This window comes from Stegodyphus dumicola, chromosome 7, assembly GCF_044657685.1.
Source record: "Stegodyphus dumicola isolate Sdum_Otavi_A_Nest chromosome 7, ASM4465768v1".
Taxonomy (NCBI): Eukaryota; Metazoa; Arthropoda; class Arachnida; order Araneae; family Eresidae; genus Stegodyphus; species Stegodyphus dumicola.
The window spans coordinates 44,329,851-44,342,552 of record NC_140774.1 but is presented as its reverse complement, the minus strand read 5'-3'; the positions used below and the strand labels follow the sequence as shown (position 1 = coordinate 44,342,552).

Sequence of the window (12,702 nt, the reverse complement as noted above, 5' to 3'; positions counted from 1 at the left end):
TACGTCTCACTACTGGGTTCTCTTAGCAAACTTTTCTCGGTGCCTTTAAACGAGCTTTCCCTTTCAAAGTGAACGCTGCAATTTTTGCCTTCTGCTGGTCCCCAAATGAATAGTAAAAGTGTAATAGTAATAATAAAAAGTGACTTCAAGCCATTTACAAAATTTAATACCGATCTCCTACCATCAAGACTTACAGCTGGGTTCATCGAAGTTTGCATGGGATTTACGAGACCTCGAATCTTTCCATTGAGTTTTCCGGCATCCCTCTAGCCTACAACCTTGCAGATTCTAAACTAAAACTTCAGTTATCTTTCGTACCCTTACACTGGGAGATACTATATGGATATTAACCACTCTAAATGTTTCTGTAGATCCTCGAAGCCAGTCAGTGGACTTATTTCTCCGTTTTAACCTCCAAATAAAGTAACGCCGATACATAAACAGGGTTCAGAAAAACCTTTTTATTAGTTTTTTAATCTAACAGTTACACGAGTGTAAAAGCATAAATAAGTATCTGCAGCTTTCGGGGAAAAGAAATAAAAATTAAGAAAAATTTAAATATTGAATTAACAAGGCTATCCATGTAAACCCTCACCTCCCTAGAGCAGTTGGATCCACCGCTAGCCGAGGGTAATGTCTCTAAACACTGGCAGTTCAACGGGCTGACTCTATTTGCGTTTCTGTGGTTTCTCCTATATGTAAAGTGGATACGAGCCACTTTCTCTTAGAAAGTCCTTCACGAAGGTATATCTCCCTTTAGGGAGATAGCTGTCGTGTGTTTTACCATAATCAAGTATAAAAAACCATCCTCGAGCAGGTACATGTAACAAGGTTAAATGTATTAGATTCAAATACGTTAGAAGTTTCGAGTTGCAGTAGTGAGACGGTAAACAATAGCTGCCCAAATTCTTACTCATACTCAAGAACTCTATGCTTATAAACTGATTTGCTTCATGATGGGAGTTGATGACATTATATTTGATAGTAAAGACTAAGTGATCAAATGTTTGAAATAAACATAGCAAATACAAACCAACCTTGTACGATGGGGACATAATTTTGTGCGCGAGCATCTGCTGGCCTCATCTTATCAGCATTAGTGTATAAGGTATTTCTCCTGCCTTCTTAGCATACCATCGTAGCGGTCATCTGTAGCGGTCAGCACGCTCGACGCGAATTCGAGAGGTCCGTAGTTCGAGTTCCAGCGGGGGCATTGCTCATTTTTCATCTCTCCTACTTTCGAAAAATGCCTAATGTCTCTACAGTTGCGCCCGAACTAAAAATTGTGGTGGATGATGATCTGCCGATGATCCACCAGGATTTGGCGATTACGTCTCCTAATCCCCATAGAAGGGGGGGTATATAAGGTATTTCTCCCACCTTCTTAGCGCCCACCAGAGGCCGAGGGGTAAAGTCGCTGAACACTGGTAATTTGGTCCGAGGTTTGAATCCCGCGAACGGGCTGGCTGCATGGGTGTTTTTGTGGTTTTCCCCATGTGTAACGTGTATACAAGCCAGTTCCCCTCCACGAAGGCATCCCTCCCCTTAGGCAGATAGCCCTAGTGTGCTTTGCCATAATTAAATAAACCAAACCCACCTTCTTAGCATGCCTTCGTAGTGTAGTGGTCAGCACACTCGGCGCGAATTCGAGAGGTCTATGGTTCGAGTCTCGGCGAGGGCACTCCTCATTTTTCAATTTTCCTGCTTCGAAATAACCTTATATCTCTACAAGTGTAAGACAGCTAATCGTGTTTTTATCGTACGTAGGTCTTTTTAAGGCAATAAAAAGAAGGAACAGTTCCAATAGTTTAGGAAAGAAATAGTTCCAAGTCTAAGAAAAAGAGGAAAAATAATGCTACTGAAGGAAGCATTAAGAAATATAATAACTTATCAGAATAATGAACGTACGGCTGACATATTCAGAGCTATAGTAAAGACAGAATTAACGTTAAGCAATATCAGAAACCAAGGAGAGAAAATAAAGTTGTAAAGTGCGGCAAGGATGACAACAGCTAAAATAATAGGAATTAAGGCACCAACTACGGAAAAATTAGGAAAAGTTATTAGCCGAAGGAATTGAGCATCAGACTGAAAATACTCTTAGAATATGTAAGTAATTTCAGGAATACTATACGTAAATTGTAGTATCTGTTATATAATGTAACGCGAAATGCCTGGAGAATGTGAAGCTTGAAAATAAGATTACAGGAACAGATCAATTTTATATTGAGTTAAATGGCTATCTCGCTAAATTGCAGTGATATCGCCAAGCTGGCTATGGTTTTATTGACTATTTTTTGTGGTCATATTTCGCGAGGAACCGCCAAAAGTCACCAAAAATCGCGACCATTTGGAGACATTTTGGTTCGATTCCTGTATAACTGTAATTTGTCTAATTCCTATATAACTGTAACTGTTTCCGGTCTTCTAAGAAACGCTATGTATACCTTCCAGCAATTTCGAGAATTCGAAGGCACTGGAAATTTCACGGAGACCGAGGGAAATTTACAGTAGAACTCCAACTATCCGAATCAATTGGGGCCGGAACCCATTCGCATAACTGGATTTTTCCGAATTCCATTACCCATTCGGATAACTGGAATCCGTTTACATACACTTTTATTAATTACTGCATGTACTGTATGCTGAAAATGAAAGAAAAAACTATTTTTAAAGAAAAAAGAGGTTTTAATTAATTAAAATGAAAAGGCAACACTTTTACGTACTATATAATTTTCGTATATGTTACATATGTTTTACGTACATGTTATACACTTTTACGTACATGTTATGTACTGTACTTACAAATGTTGAGAGGCATTGCTTGCTAAACATTTCGATCAAAGTAAGCTGTTTGACTTTCTTCGTCCATTTTCGGGCAGCCAAGTCGCGCGTCCGGCATGTGGTCAACTCGGGCTGACGCTCTATCCACTTCAGCGCAGTTTCAAGGCCGGCAAACGCTTCACTAGCTGAGGGTATTGTGTTTACTGAAACTTCATTTTCAAGTCATCTTCTTCTTCGACACTTTCTTCTCTTACACTTTTAATAAGTTCATCATCTAGAATTTGAAACAGAGGGTCTGACGAATCCCACACTATCCATTTTGCTGTATCTCCAGCACTAACTTCTAAACATCCAGGCATTTTCAAAAGAATGTTTCTTAATTCCTCAAGTGACACGTCATCCTCATCTTTTCCTGTCCCTTCCCTTTCCTTTTCTTGAGCTTCTTTTTTCTCTTTCTCCTTTTCCTTCTTTTCTTCAGCTGATTCTGTAAAATTCTGAAAGCGATTCGGATAGTTGGAGTTCTGATAATTGGAGTTGTATTGTATATAAGACTGAAGAAAGCACCTCTTGTTAGTTGTTTAATTTAAAATTGAGTTTGAAGCATTGAGAGATCTCCTTGCGAGCTTCGTCTTTTAGATGCGCTTTCCCTTATGTTGTGTTAACCATTATAGAAGTTTTGAAGGTAACTACTGATTATGCTCTGTGATACTGAAAAGAACTGTACGAGTACTTTATTGAAACGTTCCAGAACTGTAAAGTGTTTCTTTTGGAAAAATATTTCATCAAACTATCATCGTTTTTGTGTGCATTCAGTCCCTTACGAACCCTCATGCACGTAAAGTCTTATTTTTTTATCGAGGTTGACACGGGTCGAAGCGATATGTTTGATGAAATGAATGCTACGCAGTCGGATTCTATCTTTTGTTGCACATGCTTGATGGTTCGAGCGCAGCGTTACGGCCGGAAAATTCCATATAATTATATATATATATATAGATTGCTGCCTTCTATATTCATTATGCATGAAAATTTCTGCTAACTTTTAGTGTATCTGATTTCGGTTTGGATGTATATTGGAAGAAAAGAAATCAAGGTACAAAATGAAAGAGTCATTTTTAAATTAAAATCAAGAAAATACCACTTATTCATGACATTTTGAGGAACTTTGAAATTTCAGGGCTAAACCCGTAACGCTCGGAGGGTAAGCGATAACATGGCTGAGAGGGGAGGCTGCAGAGCGGTAATGTTGCCGAGTAATTAAGCTTGCGCTGTAGTTACGCTTTCAGCACAATTTCGATCTAATTGAAAAGCATGGTTACATACAACAATAAGTGTACAATCATCGTGAAGTAAGATTGTTCAAGACAAATATGCCTAGAAGAATATTTTTATCGGTGAAAGAAAACAGAGCCTTGGGATTGAAGGTCTCGACAACCCCACGTTGTTTTCAAGAGGAAATGCAACTGGAACTGCACAGCCAAGTCTCTGTTGGTTTATCAGCTTACGATTTAATAGCACTTAAAGGTTACTCTAAGGAGACGCTGCCTTTTGTGTGGCGTTTAAACAAAACAGCTTGGATAGAAGTTGTGTTTTGAACCCTACTTTTACAATGAATTCTACCTTAAAGTGCAGATTTATTGTAGAGAGATAAATAAGCTTTAGAACATTCTGTTGACATGACAGCATGAGTGTAATTTTTGAAGATGTTTGGTATAAAAATTTTCAAAAGTTCGGTTTACCATTCCTAGAGCAGTCCTGTGGAGCGTTTCCATTGGCCGATAAAACGGATCTTAAAAGTATTGAAGCTGCCCAAATTGAGAAAGTCCAGAATTGGAATACAAGTGCCTACCTTCTTCATTCTGAGGACACTTTTCCTTTCTTTGCTCTGCGGACTGTAATTTATGACAGTGCAGACTTTAATGCAGTCGATTTGGTTATGGAAACAACTTTAGAATCCCTCCCATTATTGTATGAGAAATGGTTAGATCTTAGGGAAAATGAAGGTGCTGGAAACAGAATATGTCTTCGAATTAAGAAATAGTATTACAGAAAAGTAGAGAATTAGCCACCGAGAAAATGGAAGAGACAAAAGGAAAAAAATGTTAGGACAAAAATGCCATAGAAAGGGAATTCCAGTAACGAGATGCCGTATTAGCGTTGATATTTTTCTCATCAAACTCCTCTGTAATCCAACCAATACAGGAAGGCGTTATTGCAAATGTTGAGATCTATTATGTGCTTAAAATATTTTCCCAACTGGAAAAAGCTAGTTGATCCCAGCTGGTTGATTTCAACAACAAATTATTGATAGACTGAGCAAGGACAGAGGTTATACAATCCTGCGTGAGAGGGGTGTGGTTGAAGATCTAGCTGGAATTTTCTTGCTCCAGTGAAAACTAGTTTTCAAATTTAAAAGCATGGTATTCATTGACATGATAACATCTATCCGATTTGAGGATTGATAGAAACCTTCAGTATATTAACAATGCAGTTAAGGTTATTGAGGAGAATTATTCAAATACCGATGGAAGTAGCAAAGCTTCTAGGAAACTTGAAAATTCTCTGTCCTTCTACAGGGTTTTTCATACATTATGGGGAAAACTTGGAGGGGTGGTGGAAGTACTAAAACATGCATTTTTTATAGAAATGTAGGGTCTAAAATGACGAGTTAAGGCAGGAACGGAAAAAAAAAAAAAAGACACGAGAGGAAAATATGTTTATGTACAAAATCAACGCAAAGTGCTTCTTTGCAGCAATACAGTATTCACAATAAATGTTCAAAATTGCGATCACCAGCAGTAATACATGCTTGGTAACGTCGCAGAAGGGATTGACGAACATTTTGCAAAACGACAGGCATTTCGGTACGCTTGCAGCCGCAATGTATAGTCGTGCAACGAGGTCCTCCAGAGAGTCAACGGGAGTCTCGTAAAAGATGCTTTTCAGATGGCCCCATAAAAAAAATACAAGCTGGATAAATCTGGCGAACGGGTCCACCACGGTTAATCCATCAGCCCGGAAATGTCCCATCCAAGTAATTGTGGACCCGCACGTGGTTATTGGCTGGTGAACCATCATGCTGGAACCACATGCGATCACGAACGACAGCCGGAACATCCTGTAGATATTCCGGTAGCACCTCTTGCAGAAAAATATGATAACATAAGCCATTTGTACTTGCAGGTAAGAGGTATAGGCCTATGAGGTAATCGTCAACAATACCCGCCCACACCTTCACGGAGAAGCAGGTTTGGAATGCATGTGGACGTGTGTCGTGTGGATTATGAGTTGCCCACACATGCATGTTGTGGCTATTGAAGATGCCGTCCTGTGAGAAAGTTGCCTCGTCCGTGAATAGCACATCCGATGGGAAATCCGCCTGCGCCGCACACTGCTGCAAGAACCAATGACAGAAATGAACTCGAAGAGGGTAATCTGTCTCTTACAAGGTTTAGACTCTCTGCAAATGGTATGGGTGCAAACCATTTTCACGCAATACTCTCCAAACCATATAATGACTCATCTGCAGACGACGTGCAATAGCTCTTGTATTTGTCTGAGGGGATTCATGCACAATGTTCAAGATGGGTTCTTCAATGCGAGGTTTTCGTGCACTTCTTCTTCCACTCCTAGTGTCAGAGGTAGCTACAAACGACCCGTTTTCACACAGAGACCGATGCAACTTCTCGAACATTGTGTGCTTCGGCATACGCCTGTTCGTAAACCGTTCCTGGTACGACCGTAGGGCTGCTCTGCCGTTTCCATTAGCAGCACCATACATGAAATGCATGTCAGCTTTTTCCCTGTGCGTAAACTCACCCATCACGCTCGACATCAGAGTTGCGAATGATCCTCTGATGCATCGGATCGTGGTTTCTCCGGCTCACTACCGCTGCATTGCCATCCAATCACAACGTAGTTCCTATAACTGTTAGCGTTCTCTTTTTTGAACATTTATTGTGAATACTGTATTGCTGCAAAGAATCACTTTGCGTTGATTTTGTACATAAACACATTTTCCTCTCGTGTCGTTTTTTTTTTTTTTTTTTTTTCGTTCTTGCCTTAACCCGTCACTTTAGACCCTTCATTCCTATACAAAAAATGCATGTTTTAGTACGCTCCACCATCCCTCCAAGTTTATCTCATGATCAATGAAACACCCTGTATAAACAACTGTACAAATAAGGGAAGAATACTACCAGTCAACTGCGTGTAGACCATTTTCTAACAAAAATACTCATCAGCATTTAAAACCAAGACTTTTAATAGAGCAAGAAAGTGATCCTGTCTCGCCAGAACCAATTCTTTTTCATGTAATGAAAATCTGCTAGCTTACATATTTTTGCATAATTTTATTGTTAACAAACTAATATTTCATTGCAAAGATTAAATTTTAGTTACTATCCCCTTTTCAAACTACGAATATGTTACTGCGGTTTAAAACCAATAACATATGCGTAGTTTGAAAAGGGGATAGTCACTTAGGCGATTTTGCGTTACTCGATGATTCATCTGAGCAACTAATTGCATAATACGAAAAATACCTGTACAATCCTGATATGTTAGAGCTATTTTTATGAATGGAAGACATCAATATTGGTAAAACGTTATAAGGTATTTATCCCGTCTTCGTAGCGTGGTTATGCACCTTCGTGGTGTAGTGGTTATGCGCGCTGGGCCGGTATTCCGGAGGTTCGTCGTTTGATTCCCGGCGAAGGCAGTTGCTAATTTTTCATCTTTCCGGCTTCCAAAAATCCTAATGTCTCTACAGTGGCGCCCGAACTAAAAGGGTTGCTGGATGATGATTCTTCGCACCCAGATTTGGCGATTGGATTCCCTAAAACAAGTATATAAAGTATTTCCCCCGCCTTCATAGCGTGCCTTCGTGGTGTAGTGGTTCTGCACGCTGGGCCGGTATTCCAGAGGTCCGTGATTCGATTCCCGGCGAAGGCGGTTGCTAATTTTTCATCTTTCCGGCTTCCAAAAATCCTAATGTCTCTACAGTGGCGCCCGAACTAAAAGGGTTGCTGGATGATGATTCTTCGCACCCAGATTTGGCGATTGGATTCCCTAAAACAAGTATATAAAGTATTTCCCCCGCCTTCATAGCGTGCCTTCGTGGTGTAGTGGTTCTGCACGCTGGGCCGGTATTGCAGAGGTCCGTGATTCGATTCCCGGCGAAGGCGGTTGCTAATTTTTCATCTCTCCGGCTTTCAAAAAATCCTAATGTCTCTACAACGTTCTACAAAAATTTTACACAAACAAGCCAACAAATATTTGAACATTTTTACACAAACTACTAACAATGCATGAATAAAATATAAACTCGTTCATATTCAACAAGCAACTGTAAATTTTTATAAAAGTTTATTACAAAAAATTTGATCCCATCAACATATCAGGTATTACTCATTCATAAAGTAATAATGAAAGCGATAAATATTTAGTAAATCAATGAAATTTAGTAAATCAATCATGGTAGTGGGGTAATGAATGCAGTAACTATCACTCAGATGTAAAAATTTGCGCCAAAGTGCAATTAATTAAAGCTCAATTTCAAATGCTGATGAGTATTTTCTAAAAAAAAAAATACTCATCAGCATAAAACCAAGATTTTTAATAGAACAAGAAAGTGATCCTGTCTCGCCAGAACCAATTTCTTTTCATGAAACCAAAGCCTGCTAGCTTACATATTTTTGCATAATTTTATTGTTAACAATATAATATTTCATTGCAAAGATTAAATTTTAGTTACTATTCTACGCATATATTATTGCATATGTTATTGCATACGCACTACGCATATGTTATTGCGGGTGAAAACTAATTCACTTTAGGCGTTTTTGTGTTACTCGATGATTCATCTGAGCGAACTAATTGCATAATACGAAGAATACCTGTACAATCCTGATATGTTAGAGCTATTTTCATGGATAGAAAACGTCAATATTGGTAAAACGTTTCTACAAAAATTTTACACGAATAAGCCAAAAAATATTTGAACATTTTTACACAAATTACTAACAATGTATAAATAATATATAAAGTAGTGCATATTCAACAAGAATCTGTAAATTTTTATAAAAATTTATTACGAAAAATATAATCCCATCAACATATCGGGTATTACTCATTCATAAAGTAATAATAAAAGTGATGAATATTTAGTAGATCAAGCATATGGTAATGGTAATGGGAATGCAGTAACTATGTCTCAGATGTAAAAATTTGCGCCAAAGGGCAATTAATTAAAGCTCAATTTTAATGCTAAGAAGACTAACTGATATTATAAAATCTTACCATCCTGTAAGTTGGGTTTAAAGTCTTGCACCAAAGTATTGCTAGCTCTTCTTTTGATAGTTGATGATCCGTTTGCATGCAATATTTCCATGGTATCAAGGCCTGTCAAATAATCATAGAATAAAAGATAATTTCTCCTCAGGTCCATAACAATTTATTTTTGCAATTTCTTCTCTATTCTAAATGAAACATTTACATATGAAACAATTGTAACCTAGGCTTTCACCTTTTCATCATTCTATATTATGTTACCTCGGCATTGTTCATTCTTGTATTTTAACAAATTAGCAGTTCTGAAAACTGGCATCCTCCGTAAAATCTTTAATTTATTTCTTAAATTATAACAGTGCATTTACTTTCCATTATAACAAATTAAAAAAGAAATTTATGAAAATGTTAGTAATTTTTATCTTACATTGTTACATTCCAAAAATATTTTATTATATATAAATTAAAATATAACTAATGCCTAACAACGAATAAATGATTGTTGTATACCCTTTTTACTTCCTTCTACCTCTTTTTACTGCTTTGTAAATATTGTAACCGCAAAAATTTCGGGTATCATATTTCAACGAAAATATTAATTTTAACCACTCTCGAAGCAATCTGAATGATTTTTTTTGCGTGACATCTGTATGTACGGACAGAATAAAGGACACTTTTTTCCAAAAAGGTATGTAAAATGGATTCAAAAGATATTTTTTACGTGACGTTTGTACGTATGTATGTATCTCACATAATTCAAAAACGAGTAGCAGTAGAACGCTGAAATTTTGTGTATGGGACTGCTATAACATATAGTTCTGCACCTCCTTTTTTTTGCAATCGTACTAATGCAAATCAAAATTATAATTTAAAATGCCTCTTAATTGCTCATTTTTAATTTGAGTACTTTTTCTCTAGTAATAACTTTCTCTAAACTGCGTCATATCTAAAACGTATTCCCCATTATGTCATCTTGAAACTTCTGCATTGCCTATACGTTTTAGACAATCAGAATTAACGGAAAATTTTACTATAAATATCGTTGCAGTCCTACTACCCTCCCTCTTTCTCTGCCTATGCTTGCTGGCTGAAGGACGTCTCTTGCTTGGCTGCTTTTGTTAAAAATGTGATGCGCCATCATCAGAATTGTGAAGTGCAAAATGTAATAAAGATATATCTGGAATATCAAGTGGTTTTCTGATTCTTCAAAAGTTCCCGCCATCTTCGGCTAAGTAGTGGATATTTTCAGTTATCTTCTAATCTTCAATCCACTCGCGACTGCAAAAATAATGTCTTCTCTAGTTAAGCACTCATCTCGCATCATTTAAAGGCATTTAACTTAGTAAATCTTATCATTACATATTATATGCCTGAATGTATATTTATACTGCCCACCAAAAGTTAAGGAACAACATGCGTTTTGTGTCTAATTTAAGAGCGAAGCAACATAGAAACAAAAAAATTACAGTACATGTTCACTAAACAGTTCTTTAATGAATGCGACATAGAATGTTTATAAAGTTCAACATAAACATGAATTACAAGAAAAAATTGTACTCTTGGCAGAGAAAACCAGTCTTGGAGAAACAGTATATCACAGATATTTTGAGGAAAATGGGGTGGTAACGTTACAAAACTGGGTTCTAAAAAGGAATGTGTCCACCCCTAGTTGCAATGCATTCATGGCAACCTAGTTGCAATACACTGAAGTTCCATACTGTCAATTAAGTTGGTCAGTGAAATGGGAAGCAAGGACTAGACACGGAGTAATCTTTGTTCAAGCACATCTAACGATCTTGGGGGAGGACTTAAAGCAACAATCGTCTCCTAAGGTAGTCCGAAAGATGCTCTATCGGATTCAGGCCTGGAAATTGAACTGGCCGTTTCATTCGCTCCATAGCGAGACGCTCAAGATATTCTTCAGCAACCCGAGCTCGGTGCGGTCGCGCATTGTCGTCTATCAGAAGAAATCCAGGACCTATAGCAGCGGCATATGTCCGGACATATTGATCAAGGATCCCTTCTCGATATCTCACACCGGTCAAAGTTCTTTCATGTAACACATACAGGTCAGTGGAAGCACTGAGAAAGACCCCAGCCCAAGCCATTATTGGTTACATCTTTGTTTCCTCCAGATCAGCTCACGACCTGAATGTGTCTCCAATGTGAACCTGGACTCTTCTGTCAAGAGAACAGACAGCTATTGTTAACTGGTCCAGGAGACGTGTTCTCTTGCTCAACATAAGCGGGAACCTCTGTATCCTCGGTTCAAGAGGACACAAACAGCTGATAGTTTTGCATACAGAACTGTATTGCGCAGGCGTCTGCCCACTGTAGTAGCTGAGATTCTTGTTCCTGTTGCCACTAAATGATCTCCCATGAGCTGAGGCACAATAATGTTAGTCCTCCTTTGGACTGAAAGAGCTAAATAACTGTCTCCCGCGGGTATTGTAACCCTAGGTCTGCCTGGAACATGTCTTCTAGACACAGAATACTAGGATTCAAACTGATTCCATAGTCGGTGGACCCCTCTACGAGAGACAATGAGGCGTCTAGCAGCATCAGCTTGTGAAATCTCCATTTCCATCCATCCGACCACCCGCCACCTCAACGAATCGCGCAAAAGACTTCTCCTGGAGACTGATAGAACCTCCTGAATATTGTCCACGAAACTTGAATAACAACTAAAGATCAACACTCATGAACAAAAATTACAATTTTTGCATTTACTTTTATATAACTCCTACATAAGTATTCCTATATAAGTATTCCTACATAAGTTTCCCATATAAGTATTCATTTCTATAAAATAAAAGTGGTAACTATTGATTCTGCATATATTTTTATAAACTTCGTTACTTTCATGTGTATGAACTGTGAATTTAAATGTTACTGACATTTTTATAATGATGAGTTTTGAAAAACATGCTCTTCCTTAATATTTGGAGGCCAATGTGTGTATGTATATCCACCCTCTTACCCGGCTTAGTAAGTTCTGTTTTCATTCTTATTATGTTGGTAAATGTACATATCTTGCTTTAAAAGTTGTTAAATTATGTTGTTCTTATGTTTCGGTTAGAGGTTTTGTACCTTTACTTAATTTGTATGCAATGCTTGTAAAATTACCAACAGTTTAAAAGTGGCGCTAGGCCTAAAGAGGCCACCATTTATATTTATTTGAGGCTCTTAGTAGAGTAGTGAATTAGGTCAGTTGGTGAACCAACTGTAGTGTTTTTTTTTTTTTTTTTTTTTTCCCAGTGGGACCCAAAGGTAATTTTCAATTTTGCGCAATGAAAATTTAGTCTTCCTGCTCATTGTCCGAATTACTTTTTTTTTACGTAGAAACTTTAATTTTAATTGTAAATACATCTAACTGTTTTTAATTGTATTTGGCGTTTTAGTCTTTTCTGTATTTTATAATTTTTCATGAAGACGTTTGGAGTTTTTATCTATTTTTGTCTTGCCGCGAAATGAAGGCTGAGTTAATTGGGTGAGAATTATATCTCTAACGAAATTCGAGGAAATACGTTTAAATCAAGTGCAATAAAAAATGTGTGTAACTTAATAGATCCTACAAGGAAGCCGTGTGATGTACACATCAGGTATTTTTAGTCGTTATATAATCAAATT

The 12,702-nt window shown here is 37.6% G+C and overlaps 1 protein-coding gene across 2 annotated transcripts in view; it reads right to left on the bottom strand.

Moving 5' to 3' along the window:
* Positions 1-12,702, bottom strand: part of LOC118198303 (uncharacterized) — a 57,224-nt gene that overhangs the window by 11,691 nt on the left and 32,831 nt on the right. For both annotated transcript variants that reach the window (XM_085819763.1, XM_085819764.1), the window contains exon 3: positions 9,085-9,186. In XM_085819763.1, the coding sequence (XP_085675889.1) occupies positions 9,085-9,186 (102 nt within the window). The remainder of the gene's footprint in view (positions 1-9,084; positions 9,187-12,702) is intronic.